Source organism: Vigna radiata, chromosome 10, assembly GCF_000741045.1.
Source record: "Vigna radiata var. radiata cultivar VC1973A chromosome 10, Vradiata_ver6, whole genome shotgun sequence".
In the NCBI taxonomy this organism is placed as follows: domain Eukaryota; kingdom Viridiplantae; phylum Streptophyta; class Magnoliopsida; order Fabales; family Fabaceae; genus Vigna; species Vigna radiata.
Window position 1 is genome coordinate 3,997,443 of NC_028360.1, and position 20,071 is coordinate 4,017,513.

At 35.5% G+C, this 20,071-nt stretch overlaps 2 protein-coding genes across 3 annotated transcripts in view; both read right to left on the minus strand.

Moving 5' to 3' along the window:
• Positions 1-488: 488 nt before the first annotated feature.
• On the minus strand, positions 489-1,366 carry LOC111242711. The gene is made up of 2 exons (XM_022787286.1): positions 1,300-1,366; positions 489-1,221 (listed from the first exon to the last, which is right to left on the minus strand). The coding sequence occupies exons 1-2, from the start codon at positions 1,312-1,314 to the stop codon at positions 808-810; spliced, it is 429 nt and encodes a 142-aa protein (XP_022643007.1). The 5' UTR covers positions 1,315-1,366; the 3' UTR covers positions 489-807.
• A 4,835-nt stretch (positions 1,367-6,201) lies between these two features.
• LOC106776034 (carnosine N-methyltransferase) overlaps positions 6,202-20,071 on the minus strand; it is a 15,623-nt gene continuing 1,753 nt past the window's right edge. The window contains exons 3-18 of one of the 2 annotated variants that reach the window (XM_014663330.2): positions 19,475-19,518; positions 12,146-12,188; positions 11,850-12,068; positions 11,601-11,720; positions 11,204-11,281; positions 10,511-10,555; positions 10,311-10,390; positions 10,146-10,210; positions 9,998-10,064; positions 9,725-9,838; positions 8,978-9,054; positions 7,153-7,250; positions 6,987-7,046; positions 6,820-6,888; positions 6,676-6,729; positions 6,202-6,361 (exon numbers count right to left, since the gene is read on the minus strand). In XM_014663330.2, coding sequence (XP_014518816.1) covers positions 6,293-6,361; positions 6,676-6,729; positions 6,820-6,888; positions 6,987-7,046; positions 7,153-7,250; positions 8,978-9,054; positions 9,725-9,838; positions 9,998-10,064; positions 10,146-10,210; positions 10,311-10,390; positions 10,511-10,555; positions 11,204-11,281; positions 11,601-11,720; positions 11,850-12,068; positions 12,146-12,188; positions 19,475-19,518 — 1,302 coding nt within the window. In that variant the 3' untranslated portion in view covers positions 6,202-6,292. The remainder of the gene's footprint in view (positions 6,362-6,675; positions 6,730-6,819; positions 6,889-6,986; positions 7,047-7,152; positions 7,251-8,977; positions 9,055-9,724; positions 9,839-9,997; positions 10,065-10,145; positions 10,211-10,310; positions 10,391-10,510; positions 10,556-11,203; positions 11,282-11,600; positions 11,721-11,849; positions 12,069-12,145; positions 12,189-19,474; positions 19,519-20,071) is intronic. The other variant, XM_014663331.2, reaches the window with a different exon arrangement.

Consider the following 20,071-nt stretch of genomic DNA (forward strand, 5'->3'; position numbering starts at 1 on the left):
TCAAGAAATACTGGGTAGCACTAGTCAAATTTTGGTACAAAATGCCATTTTTCCAAATGTAAGCGATTACAAGCACATGTAAGCGATTACATCTGCATGTCAAAGCCTCTCCATGGTCAATGGCCTCCCCCATCAACCCAGGATCACCTGTACTTGGTCTTCCATCAACAAAGGACTCGCCCAACTTGAAAATCCTTCTTCTGCACACCTTCGTCCATGGCCGACTTGGTTAACTAGTTCACAAAACACTCAAAACACACTCCTACAGATAGTGGGGAGTTTTTCACCTAAGACTGGGTGGCACCCCTTAACCTTTGGTACAAAAGGCCATTTTTCAATAGTAAGCGATTACCAGGCCCATGTAAGCGATTACACTTGCATTAACACACTATAAAGGGCTCTTAGGGAGCTATTAAGCTAGGATTTGGTAGCACTCATGAGTTTTTGGTACAAAAACAGTTTATCAAACAGTTAAACGATTACAACTTCTCTGTAATCGATTACAACAGCTTCAGCTCTGTCAAAATTGTTCATCAATTCACTTGTCAACTTACAAACACCCTTAATGGGTCTTCCCTACATATGGGGGTCACAAAACTGGACATAACTGGACATTTGTTGAGAACAACTAAGGATGAAAATTAAGCAACACCACCAATCAACAAATGGAATCAATATTACAATAACAATTGAAATAAGAATTTGCTAACAACCACTTTCTTTATTAAAAAACCAAATCTTTGTTTCAAATACAAATATCCATAATTAAAGTTCTACAAAATACTACCGTAATACAATTATCCAAAATTAAAGTTTGGGACTATATCCGATGTACGGAGTTTTACAAACTGCACTTTTGAATCGCTTTCGGCACATATAATGCTTCATAACAGTTTCATTGTTGCAATCTTCTCCCTCACGTCCTAAGTTGTTGCAATTCTCATGTTGGTTAGATGGGGTACTGTAACCACCATAATATTTATTTTTCTCCTCAAGCAACTCAGTCTTCAATGCTTCCAACTCTTCTTCAAGTGCTTTAATTTCAACTTCTTGTTCCTCTAAAACTCCATCTAAACCATCATCAATATCTTTTTTCAGTTTTTTATTGGTTGCTGACTTTGAATGTGCTTTCTTCCTTTCTTCCTCTCCATCTGGATTAAATGATGCTCTCACAAATGGCTGGCTCATTTCTGCCATTGATGCACCATAATCATCAAGTGTCTACAAATTCATCAAAAACATCATTGTATAACGAAAGTGATTAAATCAAATTTGTTAATAAAACCACTTAATACATACCACACCTGACTCCATTGCAGATTTTATGAAATTATCACCTACATTCACATTAATCCAATGCAAAATTCTAGGGTATTTATGAACTAAATTATTAGAAGGAACGAAACGATCACAAAACCAAACCTGAAATACATTACACATACCATGATTAGTATACACAAAACTCTCACTAAAACATTATACATTTATCAACTCAAACATTTCAAGGAATGAAACAATCCGTATAAAAGATTTACCTGGAACACGTACACACAAGCTTCCACATACACAGTCCTTGCACCTTTTCCTCCATTCCAAGTTGTACAAGCTTTGCTAAAACTACTAAGTAGATATTGGTATACTATATGACCCCAACAAAACCTACCCAAATCATTTATTTTATCAACTTTTTCAAACAAAATTGGGAATATTGTTTTGGTACGATTGGGTAACAATATCTCAGAAATTCCTACCAAAATGTATAGCCTACAAACATCTACTGAAGGCAACTTCTTGTGTTTTTTTCAAAATAAAGTCATATATAACTTGCAATTCATATTTCCCATTTCCTTTTGCAAAGTGCTTCCGACAATCACTTTTTCCAAGTGTTTTTTCATTCAACTTAATCTGCTCACCAACTAAACCCAACCCTAAGCTCAACGTAACATCTACTTCCTGTAATTCCACAAATTTTTCTCCAAAACAAAAACCACCTTTCTAATAAATCGCTTAGAATATTCCTACCAAGCTTAATGTCATCATTTAGTTCTAAAAACCAATGAAATGGAGTTTGTGAAATAATAGTCTTCTGCTTGTCAGTCAAAATTTCATTCAAACCACCAATAAACTTGGTTTTCATTGAATGTCGAACAAACAACTCCATCTGAAAATAAAAATTCTTTCATGTATTAAGTCGCGATAAAACACAAAACCCATAAAAAACCACAACCCATAAAGATAGAGCTTCAATATAACCAACAAAAACACAACGAATACCTCAAACGAATGAAGTACATACCTTGTTGGAAGAACCAACGTCAGGGGTCAAAGCCATTGCACAAAATAACGAAGAAAGAACCACAAACTTCAAACAACCCTTCCACCGAGACCGGTTAAAGCACACCACGAACTCCATAAACAACACACCAACTCAAATGGTCACACAGTCAACACAACAAACACACAAAATGAAATCAAAATCAATAAACCTGAAAATGGAAGACGGAAAAGAGAGTGCGAAGGAGAACGAGAGTGGTGGAACAGAGAACGAGAGTGTTGGGACAGAGAAGAACGACTGTGCGAAGGAGAGAGAACGAAAATTTGAAAATGAAATCCCTAGCATTGAGCATCAACTCTTCTGGAAAGAGGATTCAATGAAAAAATTAAGCGGGACAGTTTAGGAAATTCATCCAAAGCATATTTTCATATTAAAAAAATGAAATTCAAACCCAACCAATTACAACGCGCCATGTGGCGTTGTCAAAAGTATTGTCAAAAATCAGTTGTTAAAATATCGCTACCCAATCTTCAATTAGAATGCACCTAGATGGTCATTTCCAACTCTGTGCATTGCCTGCCACACTGATTCTATAAAAACTGTTGTAGCTAGCTTATAAAATTTGTTCCATATCAATTATGTATTGCTGCAACATAACAAAATCAACACATATTCCAGACGCTAGCAATTAAAAGTAGAAATTAAATGGTAAATCAAAACTTGAAATTAAGTGTGGGAGTCACTTAGGAAAGCTGATACAATGTAGTGGAAAATTGAGGATGAATTGATTCCAAATTGAAAGAATTTAGGACTTAATCCAAACTGTACGAAACAGTGAATCAATTGGGCAAAAATTGGTGACTTAATCGGCTAGAAATATAAGACCAAACATTAAGACATGTAACTAAGTTAGCTAAAACCAGAAAATCAAATTGGTCTAAGCAAGGCTCAATGAAAATTGAAATAATCAGCTTTGGCAAGTTCAAATCTGCACTGAGTTATAAAGAAGTTCAAACAATTGAATTCAAAAGCCTTTTGACTATTTGAAATGCTTTTCAAAATAGAATTTGCATAAACCTATTGAAAATCACAATTCAGATTTAGAAAATGGACTTTTCAGCACTTGAAAACTAAAATAGTGTTTCTCTCGGCCAAGGCAAATTAGCTTTAGATACAGCTACTCAAATCTCACTCGATGCACTGTTTTAGGGTGTTGGCATTCCTTAGCAAGTTTCTTCTAGGCATTGGACTCAAACTCACAATCACAGTGGGAATTGGCTGGTCTCTCAAAATTTAGCTATTGGAGGTACCAATTTCACCCTATTTCTCACTGTAGAATGGTATTTTAGTTGGTTGCTTTTCCTTGTAGTGAAGGCACTTGGTTCAAGAGCTTCATGAGTTTCCACCCATCAAGATGATACCACTAACTATAGCAATCATGTCCAAGCACCAAGTCTGCACCGTAAAGCATCTGAACAACACCACAATTCAAAGAAAAACTGACCAAATGAACAATGTATAAGGCTGAATATATTTACACTCGACAAACTAGTGTTTCAAGAAGACAAGATAGGAAAAAGGTTTTCCAACAAGTTGGCACGCAAAAGGATCATAGGATTAGCTCTAAAACTTATTAACAAAGCAAGAAAATGAAATGCAAAATCAAGCTCAGACGAAATTGTTTGATAATTTTAGAAAGTGTTTGATGAAATGTCTCAGTGAAAACCAGTTTTGATGTTATCTATTTTTAGAGGCTCCTACCTGGATTGCATGGTTCTAAAACCTTTTATTAATTGTGTAATGCTTCCTTTGATCATTTATTTCAATTTTGAAACACTGAATCAGCTCTTACTACAATCCAAAATGAGTTTGAAAGTCAATTCTGACCAAGAAAATTAACCTAAAACTGGTGGTTTGAGACCCAAAATGACATAACAAGAGTTTGCGATTAAAACTGACCACTTCAACAACTTTGTTTGATGAATTTAAACATACTGAAACCCAAATTTGACTCAAAACCAAACTGTTATTCAAAATTACCTAACCACTCTCCAAAATTGACTTAAAATTAATGGTTTAGAATATTAATTTGCACCTAGACCACCATATCTCAAATTGAACTATTTTAGCAACTTCAAAACATATCTCAAATTGAACTATTCCAACAACTTTAAATCCTTATATTGCAAGTTTTTCTATAAGTTTATATAGTCTAAAGCCTTTCAGTCAAAGAAAAAGAACTTTTAAAAGTTTTCAAATGTTCATGTATTATTCATATATCTTCTCTACGAGAGTAACTTCTGTCTTATAAGAACCTAAAAATACTTGTGTTAGATTCAGCATTGAATTCAAAGACTTGCATTGTTTAACTTAATGGAGTTAAATGTTCCAGACAGTTTGTCTAGTGTGAGTGGTTTATATTCGTTATAACTTTGTAAAAGATCAGCCGAACCTCTTAAGAAATCTTAAGAGAAAATTGAATGTAACTCAGGTTGGAACGAACCAATATAAAAATACTTATGTTATTGTTTTTCTTCTTTAAAAGGTTTTCCTAAACACTATATTAAACACACACGATTATCAACTATTCTAGATAGCATAGTCTTAAATAATTGTGAAATGTTGATTTGCGAACAAATTTTAAAACACTACTCAAATGGCTTTATCTTGGGAATCATATAATATGCTATGATTGGTTCACCGATCACCTCCCTAGCAAACGGCTAAGGATGCTGGCTCGCCAGTGATGGTGGATCCTCCCTGGTCATACTTTTTCATAGAGCTTGTTGCAACTCCTTTTTATGCTTCCTCAACTCTTCCTGGGCCTTCATGGCAGCCTCTGCTCTGTGCTGGGTAGCCATCGCCTGTTGTTTCAATTCTTCTACTGCCTACACAACATGGATGAGTTGTCCATTCTCTGCCATTGTTATTTTGCTGAGCTCCTATTCTTGAAGTGATTCGTTCTATATAGACATGATTTTACTGGATTCCACTATCAACGCCAAAATGCATGTTACTGACTAAGCTTAAGCAGAAGCCTTCCGAGACATTTTCTCTTAATTTCTCTCTCTCTCTCTCTCTTGTTTCTATCCTTTCTGGAGATTGTGTTGTTTATATACTGTTTATTTCCTTCAACTGCCAATAGTGACGTGAACCACGATGGAATCTTGGTTAATTGTTCCGTATCTTACGACTAGTGACATACGTGGAAGGGTGGATCAGTAATTCGGTCTCTGACCATTGTCACCAGCTCGACCTAATAATACGCAAATGCTCGTATCCTCCCCCAAAAGGCAAGATACGAGCTACACAATTATTTCCTCCGAGAGATGACATATAAACCACTAGCTCCTTACTCAAATTTGCAACTAGTGAAAACAAAAAACCTAACCAGGAGGTAAACATCACGTTCACCTTCATGTCTTTTGAGTAAATATGCAGCCGAATCTTAATAGTATTATTATGCTCTTTATATTATAAGCTTAAAGTATCTTCTATTTATTTAAATTACATTTATATTTAAATAAATATTTACAGCATGAAAATGCATCTCATTTACACACTCAAATCATTAAAAAAATAAAAACTAATCATGTCTTACTTTTAATTACAGGTTGAATCTCTCATCCTCAATATTGTGCAGTGCATTAAAATAATGATTTTGAAGATTTAGTTTTAACTTTTTTAATAAAAAAACAAATTGGTTGATGAGTTACTACACTAAAGAAATCTTAAATGGCACCAATTAGTGATCATCACCTGCGGCGCATCCCAAACTATATCTATCATCTTCAAACAATAAAATACGGTATATTATTATCTGATGGATATTTAATGTTAAACCACGCATAAATTGTATTCAGTATTTAATAATTGATATGCATAGTTATGAAAAACATTTATCATATTTTTAACAAAATCAAAAATAAATCATCAGAGTTTGATGCATTCAAGAAAATTATAAATCCTCATCAAATAAAATAAAAGAAAGGATAATCATAGTCACATCCTCCATTTTCAGCGCACATGCAATTGCCCTATACCAGATTTTTTTCTCATTGTCCAAAATGCAGCAAAATAGCGATTCTGCAAAGAAAATTATTACTTATTAAGATCAAATTAATGATTAAAATATTTTTATAGAATCAAAACTTATATATATATATATATATATATATATATATATATATATATATATATTAAAGTTAATGATTTTTCAAGATCCATTCACATCAGAAACTGTCTCTGCACACTTAAACATTGAACTCACATGTTAAAAGTTATTCCCAACTCAGATTTAGGCAGTTTGAAATTTTGGAACTAAGAAGTTATGACATGCTAGGAATTTAAGAACATAGATGCAAAAGGAGATGAGAGTTTGTGCAGAGTTAGAAGCTTACTTGCATCATTGATCTAGGATTTGTGGTGTAAGTTGTCTCAATTGTGCTTTCTTTCTACAACCAACACAACAGATAATGCAAATATGATTTAGATAGTTCAAACCTTGCATAACTAGAGGGTATTATCCAACAAAAAAGACTTACCTCAAATTCAAATCCATAACTTACTGCGACACTCTTAACATCTTCCAAACTCAATTCAATGGACATCTCCTACAGACAAGTTTCAGATGAAAATTAGCATCAAGCATGAAATGCTATAGTAATAATACTAATAATAATAATAATAAGTCAAAAAAAAAGAATTATACATCTTCCTGTCCATACACATCTGCAAAGTGATATAGTAGAGGTCCCAAGTTTATCCAAACCTGTTATGATATGATATCGTTATCATCTGAATATGAAGAACAAAGGTGAAATAAATGACAACAGATAAATCATTATCTATTTGGTGATTTTGATTCAGGAACTCACTCCCCCATCTTTCAAAATTTTTGAAATTATTTCAATATACTCGACAATATTATGAGCGGTATCAATAAAGAAACACGTCACAACTGCATCCCATGCACCTGCATTGGTCATTTTAAGTTTAGTTAGAAAATATTATACTAGAGATAACATGTTATACACCACATTATTTAAATATATACGGTAAAGTGAGAATTATACTGTTGAGCACAATTTGTGCAAGATCAATTAACTTTTTTAATAGTATCTACAGACAGCAACAATTGATTATAAAACTATTCGTCAGTTATGTTGTAATTAGAGGAATCTTTCTAATTAGAGAAAATATCTGTATAATTTTTTAATTTATTTTTTAGTATATTGTTTTCTTATTTCTCTTTTTTGGAAGATTAGATTTTGTTGAAATTTTCTAGTGGGCTTTTTAGGAGATTGAGATGGTTGTACCAAGCTGGTAAACTTTAACCTTAGATGCTCTTGATATTCATCCTCCGTGAACTTAGAAGTGGAAGTTTCAGTCTTTTAAACATTGGTGGTTTTGGAAGGGAAACCATGTAGAAGTAGCAATTCTCTTGAGAGTGACATATCCTTTTACAATACGTGCATTGAGGATGCCCCCGACCTCCTCGTCCTCCTCCTCTAGTGCCACATCCTCCTCTTCCTCGTGTGGCAACCATAACATATGGCTCCACTAGTTCATAAGCTTCCTGAGTTTGAGGAACCAAGGAGACGTAAAAGGCGAGTGGTCAATGTTTCCATGGAAGGGACCTCATGACTGATTAGAAGTTGATCTCTAAGATGATCAAAATCGGGATGTAAGGCATGAAGGATCAAAACCATGTAAAATTTGTCTAGTTTCTTCTTGATATCCTCTAATGGGTCCGCTTCGAAAAACATCCTGAGTTCTTCGACAGCAGATTGGGCTTCAGCCATGAAGGACACCATATCATGGTCTGCCATTTTAAGAGATACAAGCTTGTTTGCAGTGTCAGAGACGTTGAATATCATTGGCATAGATGCTTTGAGCTTTCTTCCAAAAGGAGTCACAAGTTTTGAAAGCACTCAGAGATATAAGAAGTTTGGGTTCCACTGATTGCCATAAAAGGGCAAACAACTGGAAATCTGCTTGTTTCCACTAATTAGCTTTTTCAGTAGGCACATGGCTTCCATCTCGCTCAAGGTGATCATAATGCCCTTGACCAAGGAACCACATTTCAACAATAGAGACCATGATAGATAATTTTTGCCATTTAGCTTCTCAGAAGTAATTGATCAACTTCCGGAGAAGGAAACAATATTGTCAAATGCCATCTCTGAAGAAGACGAATCACACCAGCAAGGAAAAGAAAACCTTAAGGGTTTAGATGGACAGAACTGTGATGGCGGCTGGTGGTGAACGATGGTCGGCGACAAACAGTGGCTGACAGTGGATGGTCGACGGCCAACGGTGAACAGCGGCGGGTGGCGGCCGGTGGCAGACAGCGGCACCAGCGAGACAAAAACCAAAGTGGGATCGACCCGCTCTGATACCAAGTTGAATATAAGATTAATCTCCCTTGTATTGAATATACATATAGGGGTTTTTATTTATAATAGAAGAAATATGAACTAATTCCAAAATACAAATAAGAAATAATAACAACCTAACTAAAAATAAAAGATAAATATAATATATCTATCAATTCCATAATTCAAAGCAAAGGTAGACAGACACATGTGAATAGAACCAGAACACCCATAATATTTTTAAGTTTGATCTCATAGAGCTGTTGATAAAATATTGATGATTAAAAATTATAAAATATATAAGAATGTTGGTAATTTCTCTTACCAACTTGGCTTGAATCACTGTAGACTTCAACAAAGTCACCTCCACACATGGAAAAGCCTTCAGTAATTCCAGCACTGCTACGATTCAAGAATATTATGATTATAAGATGTGATATACCTTACCAGAAGATATGTTGATGTTTTAATATTTCTACAATACATTCGCATATGTTACCATATATTACTTTTAAAAGATTATCACTTTTAACCAACAGAAAATTGCAATGTTATATTCTAATTATCTCAAAAGACTAAGATGCTAGGAGAATAAGAACAAATGAATGTATATTACATCTCTAACAAGCGAAGACAGCTCCTCGTGTATGAGCCTTTTAGGCTTCAAGACAGGACAATTTTTTTTATTTATTTCTATTAAATGAATAGAGTTGCATGGGTCAAACACAATCACTAGAGATGAATATAAAATTAATCTCCCTTATGTTGAATATACACATCAGGTCCTTTATCTATAACAAAAGAAATATGAACTAAGCGCAGAATACAAATAAGAAATAATAACAATCTAACTAAAACTAAAAGATAAATATATAATATATCTAACCACTAGAACTAATAATTTTGTTCTCTAAAATATGATTATTAGGGTTTGATCCCCAACTTATTAAGCTGATATCAGATATTGTCCAGAGATGCAATACTAATAAGTTATGATACCACATCATGAAAAACCGATCCCAAAAGATTAAGTTATTCAACGAAGACACAAATCATTTTATATTACCAGTACCTGGCTGGATGAATATCCGGTATTGAAACAGGACGAAGTTGATCACTGTCTGATAATGAATTGCAATTGCTGTGAATCCAAGGATAAATTGTCCACTCACCAGCAGTTTGGGATCTTAATGTTTCATGAAGAAAAATTGATTTGAGGACAAAAAAGAGAAAAGATCCAAATATTAGAGAACAGCAATCATCATCACTTTGTGAATTTAACACAAATAAGCAAATACTCTGACATTGACAAGATAAACATGAAATAGATAAGTCTTGTTCATACTGGTTAAGAATAAAACTCGAGCATATCATCATGTAGTATGAAAATTCATTTCCCTGACTGATAAATCCTGCATTAAAATATGATGTATTGGTTATAATATAAGTATACTTATCATAATTCCCATGTAAACCTGGTAATACATACGCACCTAAACATGAAATCTCAAGGGCCAACCGACCAAGCCCAGCACCAGGAACTAAACATGCAGGTGGACTGTTTAAGAAATTCCACGCTTTATTAGTGAAAAACAAATTGTGCCCAAAAACTGCAACTCGGAAGAAATTTCTGCCAGTATCAAGATGTTAAGTTTTACCTCTCTTTACTACGATTAGGAAATATCATATTAAGCTCTTCAAGAATAGGGTTGTAGCACTGATCACGTTCCTTTTTACCCTTTTAATATACATTTTCAGAAGCATAAAAGTGGATAATGAATCAAGTTTTTCATGATAACCAAAATGAAAAGTAAATTAAAAAAAAAAAAAAAAAAAGCACTAAATCAACACGCCGTACCTCTGCTGCCCAGTCCCTAACTATGTTCCTTATAATACATCGTACCTGAGGTAAAGCAGTAAAAAAAAAGAGTATAAGCAACAAAACCATATAAAAGCCCCACTTTCACAGAATTCCCTCAATGAAGGAAAATTGAAAAATACATAGAATAAACTACATAAAATTACGTTAAACAGATTTAATGATTTATGAATTATTACACCAAGCTACCAGTGTCAATTACAAGTTTATTTTCTTTCTCAACCTGTCTGTTTCTTAAGCTTTGCTAACTTCCCAGATCTGGATTCATTTCAGGCAACACTACAGATTCATTCCAAATAAATTTCATTTAACTCCAATACCATAAATTCCCTGGTGTTGTCCAGACACCATGTATTATGAACCATTGATTCATCCAAAATAAAATATTATAAATAGTAGTTTATTCGAATAAAAATATCTCCAGGATCTCCTCATTGATTAGAATAAATATCTTGGGAATATTACTATTTATTTCAGTATATTTTGTGTCCTGATTTTAGAGAGATTGATTGTTACAAATAGAGGAGCTGAAAATATATTTGGTGTAAATGCTATCAATAAAATTATTTCTAATTTCTTTTGTAGGTCAAAAACTCTACCCATTAAGACCCAAACCTTTCCATTGTCCTAAACTGACAACAGAAAAGAATAATGAGTAGAATATAAATATACCTTATCTACATCAACTAAAGGAACATTCAATCGTAAAGATGGCTCCAACCATTGTTGCTGAGATGAGGTGACTGGCACCTGAAATAATGATGAAGTAAAAATGGCTATAGATCAGGATGCGTACTAAAGTAAAACTAATACTGCAAAACACAATCATTAGCATATACTGAAGGCTAATTCTATTAGAAAAAGAGAAGATGTAGAAATCAAAAGATTACCATAAGGTTTGAACTTGACATAGAATCAATTACTCTTAAAACGTATCAATACTTCTTTTTTTTTTCAAGAATTATAACATTTACATAAATTAATCACAAGGAATTTGCATAACTTATGAGCAGCTTGGTGACTCTAAAATATTAAAAAGTTTAGAATATTACAACAGACAAGGAATTACATTGCCATTGGAATCAGTAATAGAACTTCCACTACAATATTCAGTAGTTTCTTTAGTATTTATCGAGCCCGGAGAGAGGCTTCCAGTATTTGACTGGTGACGACTCTCAATGTCCACCTCCTGTTGTTATCTACAGAGTCAAATTTCTAAATGAAAAAGAAAAAAAAAAGAATGATTGAACCAATGAAACGTCATAATTCTTATCTACTGAATCAAAAAGGATAAGGGAGTCACAAATGCTACAGAAACCTCATTTGGATACGTCAATCCTTGTGGTCTGCATGTATGATTGCTATCTTCCACACAACAATGTTGATTAGACACAGAACATGTTATTCTCACAGGGACTGACTCACATGAGCAAGCATTAATCCCTTCAGAAACTAAATGATCTTTTTCAGCACATTCGGGATGTGGATCTTCACTAAATTCTATGTCCTGGCTCATGTCAAGTGGAGGTTCGAATGCCTACAATGTTCATTTTAACAATATCAAATATGTCCTAAACACAAAATTAATTAGCCACCAACAGAGTAAATTCTGACCTGAAGCATGCCAAATATGAAATGGGAATTCATTGAGATACACCTGCACCAATGGGAAACACAACAAACCAAAATCTTCTGAGACTACAAACGTCACATTCAATATCCAGTCATATCTGTTTCCATTACTAAATAAAATCTAATTATCCATTATTGACTAGTGGAACGTGCTATGACATCCATATGCATTCATTTCATATTCAGTTAATCATTTTATAGCTCAATGAAAGCATGAATTGAGAACAAAAGAATATATTTCCAAATATCACCGACATTTGGAATTGTGCTAGCTAAAATTCCAATTTTCCTCTGAACAGGAACATATTTTTATTCCAATTGAAATCTATATTAAGATATTTAACTGGTAATTGTTGTTAAGAAAACTTACACATTTAACAAATAACTAATGAGGTAAAGACTTACAACGATGGATGTTGCAGTGGCAATTTTAAAAGATTGACACAATCAGAACTTCAAGAAAAGATCAGAAAAGGAGTGTTTTCGGTGTGATGTAAACTATTTGCAGAATAAGACTACTCAATGTTATGATATTTGTTAGATATATTGCGCTTTATGTTAATTAGAAAAACATAATTCCTACGTTAATTATGTCATTTTTACATATTCATTTGTATTGGAGTTAGCCCACATTTTCATTATTATAATACATTACCCTACGTATATTTTTCAAATAAGGGAGATTAATCATATACTTAGTGTTAAGAAGTGAACTTTAAACTTAACTTAATAAGTGTGGATGTTAGCAGAACAACCACTCAAGTTGCCAACAGAACAACTAAGGCTACTACATCACTAAAAGGATCCCTAAAATAAACAAAGGTGGAGTGAACAATAAAATAAAGAGAAACAGAGGCTAAGCATTGCTGACTGCGAGAGCGGCAAGCATCAGCAACTCCGAGAGCGGCATGCGCCAACAAATGTAACCCTAGTTCAATAAGGTAAGGGCATTGGGCTTCTCATGGGTTGGTCGATCATAGGACCAGAAGGATCGATGCGGCACATGATCCCCCAATTCAACGAGTATCCTCAGGTACTCACTTTGGTCCACACCGCTTATGATCTGCCCTCCACGTCAACTCGCTCCAATCTGCATTACTTACGATCCGACCTTTCCGTCAACTCGCTTGGCACTCCAAACTTGCAAGATCATTCGAGTTTACAATCTTACACGCTCGTGATGATTGTTTTAACCCATACAATGCCTTTTTTAGCTTGCAAACAGTGTTGGTAGTTGTTTTTCCCTCATACCCAGGGGGCAATTCCATGCAAATCTCCTCTTCAATTTCTCCATGAAGGAAGGCATTTTTAACGTCAAATTGTTGCAAGTTCCAACCATAATTAGCTGCTAGGGATAATATCACCCTAACTGTATTCATTTTTGCCACTGGAGCAAAAGTTTCCATGTAATCCACTCCATAGGTTTGAGTGAATCCCTTAGCCTATAACCTTGCTTTGTACCTCTCAATAGACCCATCAGCCTTGTATTTTATAGTATATACCCACCTGCACCCTACCGATCTTTTTCCATTCGGGAGAGCCACCAAATCCCAAGTGTTATTCTTTTCTAGTGCTTCCATTTCCATGTCCATAGCTTGTTTCCATTTTTTATCACTCAATGCTTCAGATAGAGAGGTAGGTGTAGTTGTGGTGTTTAGGTTTGTGAGGAAGGCTTTATGAGTAGGTAAGAAGGGATAGGTAATTTAGCTAGAAGGTACAATGGCTTGGTAGTGCATTTCCTAGTCTCTTTCCTAAGGGCAATTGGAATATCTAGGTCCTCATAAAGGGATGTTGGACTAGATTCAAATTCCCATATATTTGGAAAAAAGTTTGATGCATTGGATATTAAAGGATTAGGGATAGTTACCTCATGTAATGTTGGGTTGGATGGTTGAACATGGACAGATTCTGGAACGGTCTTTGTCTTCCTTGTATAAACCAGATTTTTACCAAATCTTACAACAACCCCATCTTGAGTCTTAGTCCCTATTTCTGGTCCTGAGCTTAAGTCAGGAAGCATAAGAATATCATCTTCATTTGGTGCAGTCTCCCCCTAAAGATGATCTTTATAGAAGTAACTTTTGTGCTCAAAAAAAGTGACATCACGAGACAGAATCTTTTGGATGGTGGGTGATAGCATTTATATCCCTTTTGTGTGGATGAGTAACCTATGAAAACACATTTTAAGGCTCTAGGATCAAGTTTACCTCTATCACTACTTGGACATAGACAAAAGAAACACAACCAAAGATGTGTGGAAGAAGGTGGTTGGATGCTAGAATACTAGAAGGTAGTCTATTAATTAGATAACAGGCAGTGAGAAAGCCTCCCCCCAAAAACTTTTAGGAACCATATGTTGGAAAAGGAGAGCTCTAGTTTGGTCTAAAAGGTGTCCACTTTTCCTCTCTGCAGTCCCATTTTGTTGAGGAGTTTTGACACAGGAGGACTCATGAATGATACCTTCCTTTTGACAAAAAGAAATCAACCCATGATTGAAGTAATCTTTGGCATTATCAGATCTAATCCTCTTAATGCTAACACCAAATTGATTTTTTACCATTGAGAAAAAACTTTGAACCACAGAGCTTACTTCAGATTTTTGTTTTAGTAAGAAAACCCATGTGACACGAGTACAATCATCTACAAAGGTAAGAAACCAATGAGCATCAGAAACATTTGTGACATTTGAGGGACCCCATACATTAGTATGAATTAAATAGAAGGGAAAAGTGCTCTTATTATTACTAAGAGGGAAAGAAACATGTTTGTGTTTAGCAAGTTCACACACTTCACAATTGAGACTTGCCACATCCAATTTGCTAAAAAGGGAAGGGAATAATAATTTTATGACCCTAAAGGAAGGATGTCCAAGACGATAATGATGGAGGAAGATCTTCTCCCTGCTGGTCTTTATTGAATCAGAGAAAAAAAGAGTTGCTATTTCCCAGGGCTGATGGCAGATTTGGATTGTCCAAGTAATACAAGCCATTCTAGTCTCTAGCATGTCCAATCGTCCTCCCCGATTGTTGGTTCTGTATGATACAATCATTGTTAGAAAAAATAACATTGCATGAGAGATCGTGTATGAGTTTTTTAATGGAGACTAAACTAACAGATAATTTAGGAATATGAAGTACATTTTTAAGGGTGATAGAAGGGCTTATTTGAACATCTCCTTGACCTGCTGCAGTCATCAGAGAGCCATCAGCTATGGATATTTTCTTGTTGCTAAGGCAAGGGGTGTAAGAGGAGAAAATGTTAGATAAGGGTGTCATATGGTCGGTAGCCCCAGAATCTAGTATCCAATATGGGTTAGGTTGTTTATCTGAGGCATTAAGTCCAAAAGAAGGAAACTCGCCAAACGCACCTAAATGTGCTAGAAAACAACTACCTCGTGATTTATCCAACTTGTTAAGGAAGGAGCGCATCTGCTAAACCTCATCCTGGTTAAGTGGAATTGGTCCACTGCTATTTTCTTCATTTTTGCAGCACCTAGGTGTGCTTGTCCGCCCTTTCTACTGTTGTCGCCTCTTTTTCCCAACTCCTTTTCACGATTTTGGGATCCCCAATCTCAACTAGGAGGCTTTCCATGTAGCTTCCAACATTTTTCACAAGTGTGACGAGGTTTGTTACAGAAGGTACACCACACTCCTTCATTTTTCTTTTCCATATTGGTCAGTCCCCCTTTTGGGGATCAACCATCTTGGCCGATCCAGTTGCTACCATGGCTGAGTTTTCCATGGTTGGGGATTCTAGCATTATTCCCCTTCTGGTTTCTTCACTTCTTACCATAGCTACCACTTCATTAATTCCTGGAACTTTGTCTTTTCCAAGAATTTGGACTCTCACTTGATCAAAATCAGAGTTAAGCCCTACCAAAAAATATAGACTCTATCTTGCTCAATATACTCTTTGAGCATGGCAGAATCGTCTGAGCACTTGGCTTTGATGACCCTGTAATGGTCTAATTCCATTCACAGTGATTTGTGTTGATTGGCATACGCTGTAACAGTCTTGGTTCCTTGTTTGGCAGCGACAGTCTTCACCTTCACATCATATATTTGGGCAGCATCTTTAGCTTTTGAGTATGTCTGCTCCACTGCATTCCAAATCTCCTTTGCAGAATTAAGAAACATGCAAGTATCAGTAATTTCTGGGATCATGGAGTTCCATAGTCATGCCATGATCATAGAGTCCTCTTCATCCCATTTTGTAAATCTGGTATCGTCTTCTGGAGGAGCATCATCAGTCAAGTGGTTAGCTTTCCCTTTACCTTTTAAAGTTCTGCGAACAAGTTGGGCCCATTTCAAATAATTCGTCCCATTTAAGCGGTAGGCAGTGTTGAGGTTCTGGAGTTGTTCTTGATTGGTTTGTGATGCAGTAGGCACCACTTCTAAAGTGTGGTCTGCCATGTCCAAGCAGCAGAACGATGGTAATGCAATGAGAAGAGATTTCAAAGGAAAAGCACTACAAAAGAAAGAACACTGCAACAATGAAGGCTACAGTGTAAAGTTGTGTTGGCAACAACAATGAAGGCTGTTTTGAAAGAGAGATGGCAGCAATGAAGGCTGCCGGCTAGGGTTTTAGTGCGCAGCCAGAGGCGGCTCCCAGATGTTGAGAGCTCTGATACCATCTCATAATTTAGGGTAAAAATGTATATCTTATTATGCTGAGATTACAAACCCATATATACAAATGCTAGAAAGCTATTTTAGGAAGTATAATAATAGCTCCTAAAGAAAGAACCCCTATATTACAGGGATATCCTAATCATACCTGATAATTATAATCTCCTAAATAAGGAAGAAATATAATTAATAAAAGCAAAGACTTTAATAGAAATAATACAGCTAAAAAGATTCTAACAGAGATCAACAAAAGTACCATCTAAGAATGTTCAGTTTTTATAAAAGGTAATATTTAATAAATGCGCATGATGTATAGAGCTAAAAGTACCTAAAGAATTTGATAGAATATAATGTGATAGGTTATAATGGGTAATAAGTGCAGGACAGAGGAAACAATTTAGGAATTAATTGTTAGTTGGTTGGGGGCCTTTGTAAAAAGGCAGGGATCTCTTTTGTTATGGGACTTTTGGATAATCTTGTAGATTGAGCTTTGGCTCTTTGTGAAGAGGAAACCCTTGGAGGAGAGAGTCTCCTATTCTTTGTGTTCTATACAGTCTATGCAATAAAGAATATTACTCTTGTCTCTTTTCAATTTTGGGTTCCTATCAATCGGTCCGACCCGCCGAATCAAAGGTTGCGGATCAAGAAGTGATCAAGAAAGGGTGGAAGCATGGAAGGAAGAGACAATACTTTCGAGAGGAGGACCAGCGAACAGAAAATGAGCAGGGCAGAACCGAAAATGAGCATGGCATAATAGAGAAGAAATATGCAAGAAATCAGGATTCTCATAAAGGACTTAGAAAGAAGTGAGAAATATGTCATGAAAGGAAAGAAAGAGGGAAAAATGGGTAGGTATGTTGTGAAAGATAGTCTGCTAGACATCAAGAAAGCCAAGAAACCCTCCTCATATGCATAAAAAATTCAACCAATAGGGAGAAGAAAAGAGAAACAGAACTTGTTGTTTTGAGTGTTAATGGTTTTGCGAGAATTAAAGGGCAAGATAGGAGAGAAGAAAATATATGTGATGACGAAGGTAATGAAGAAAACTGTGATGAAGACATTGGTGTGGCTGCGGTTGAGAAAGTTGCAAAAGCTTCTGAGAAAGTTGCAAAAGTTGTTGTTTTTAGTGGAGATAGTGAGGTAGGTTGTGGTGTGTATGTCAAAATAGTGAAGGGGGAAGAATTGTTGAGGCCTGGGGTTAAAACAGTGGTGTCAGGGAGTAACCCAGTTGAGTCTGTTTATCGAGCAAGAGAGGAAAGAAGAGAGGAAATTCTGCAAGACATCAAGAAAGCGAAGTGTTGAAATATATTGTATTGTTTTAACTAGCTTTTTGGTTTTGGGCTTTTTTAGAAGCCTTATTTACGTTGGTCCATAGTCCCTTAAATAGGGCACTATGCGTAATAGAATTACAGCACAGTAATAATATTTTTACTTCTCAGTTAACTCTCCAAACTTTTACACGAAGAAACACTCAGGTGAAGGAGACAATTCAATCAATTAGGAGAAAAAAGGAGAAGAGGATGCCATTGACAATATTGGAGCTAGGAAGGGTGAGGAAAAACCAGTTTTTCCGTGGGTGAAACGAGAAGAATTGACCACTAATGAAGAGACTGACACCCAAGGTCAAACGATAGGGGTAACAAATGTTTCCGAAGTTCAGAACACCAAAGGATCAACAAAAGTACACCCAAACAGCAAAGAAATGTAGTCCAGGGGTTCAAGACCTAGCACCAAATATCCAAGAACCTTTCTTGGAAAAATCTAGCAACAAATCTACTAAAGAGAGTTGAAGGGAATAGGAGAAGCATGCTATGTGAGAGTTGGGCAGCAATAACGCAGATTGGGAGTGCGGAAATTTTACATGAGAGTTTGCAAGTAGATGGAGCAGTTGTCGAAAGTGTTGTTGCTACAAGAGCCAATGAAGTCAGAGATGAGATTCTAAGGATTTCAAAAAATTGGGCTAAAAGAATCTAGGAAGAGTGGAAGTCAGTGGAGGAGGATTTGCCACAACCCAAGCCTCCAGACCTGAATTAAAGGGCAATAGCCAGTGGGTTCCCTTCATATGATAGCATGATGATGAAGATGACCCATGAGACCAAGTTTCACAGTTCCAACCTTGAGGACAAGGTTGTTTTGCAACAGGGTGTAATGATAGGATATAATGTGATAGGTTATAATGGGTAATAGGTGCAGGACAGAGGAAACAATTTAGGAATTAGTTGTTAGTTTGGTTAGTTGGTTGGGGGGCTTCATAAGAAGGCAGGGAGCTCTTGTGTCAGCTCGTGTCAGGAGACCTTTGGATAATCTTGTAGATTAAGCTTTGGCTCTTTGTTAAAGAGAAACCCTTGGAGGAGAGATTGCTCTCCTATTCTTTGTGTTCTATACAGTCTATGCAATAAAGAATATTACTCTTTTGTCTCTTCTCAATTTTGGGTTCCTATCAGAATTGCATCTCAGTTTTGTCCAATGAAAATAGAGAAAAGCATTCCTGTTGTGTTATAACCACAAATACACATCATTCTTTTCTTATTTGATCTCAACTAAAATAATTCCAGAAGTTCCTTTTCTTGGTCAACAAATAAAGCATCATCAGAATAACTTCAGAATTCTTGACAACTTTTTCTTTACAAGACTAACAAAAGAGAGAAAAATTATAAAGCAATGAAAAAGAAGTTAAATATACCTGCGTAATCTTTGAAACTTTTGAGGATAGTTGGGTAACAAAGCCTATAAACCCAAAATACGGTTCAGAACAGAAGGGAATATAAAAATGAACAGAAATTTCAGGAAGAAATTACAAAAAAACATGAATCCTGTTGTAAAGAGATGGGTTGAAGTCTGCTTTCCTGTCATATGAAAATAGAGATAATACAGGAACCGTGGAAACTGTGTGCATCGCACTGTTAGACACCGTACAGTCCATTAGTGCTCTAATTAGAAGCTAGATTAGGAGTTAATAACTCCTATAGTAAATCCTGGATACAGAATAAAATTATGCAGTTTTAGATAGATCATTGACACAATTCCTGTATTATCTCTATTTTCATATGACAGGAAAGCAGACTTCAACCCATCTCTTTACAACAGGATTCAATAACAAGCAACATTGAAATTTGGACAGAATCAAAGCCAAGTGGCAATCAATCCAAGAGATCCATTAAGTGTTTGTCATATTGTTTTTCTTTTGCATTATTTTCAACAGTGACTGACAGACAAAAGCTCAATCCATACAGTCTGAATTGACCAAAGTGTACCCATCTTGCTCAAGCTTAGGAAGATA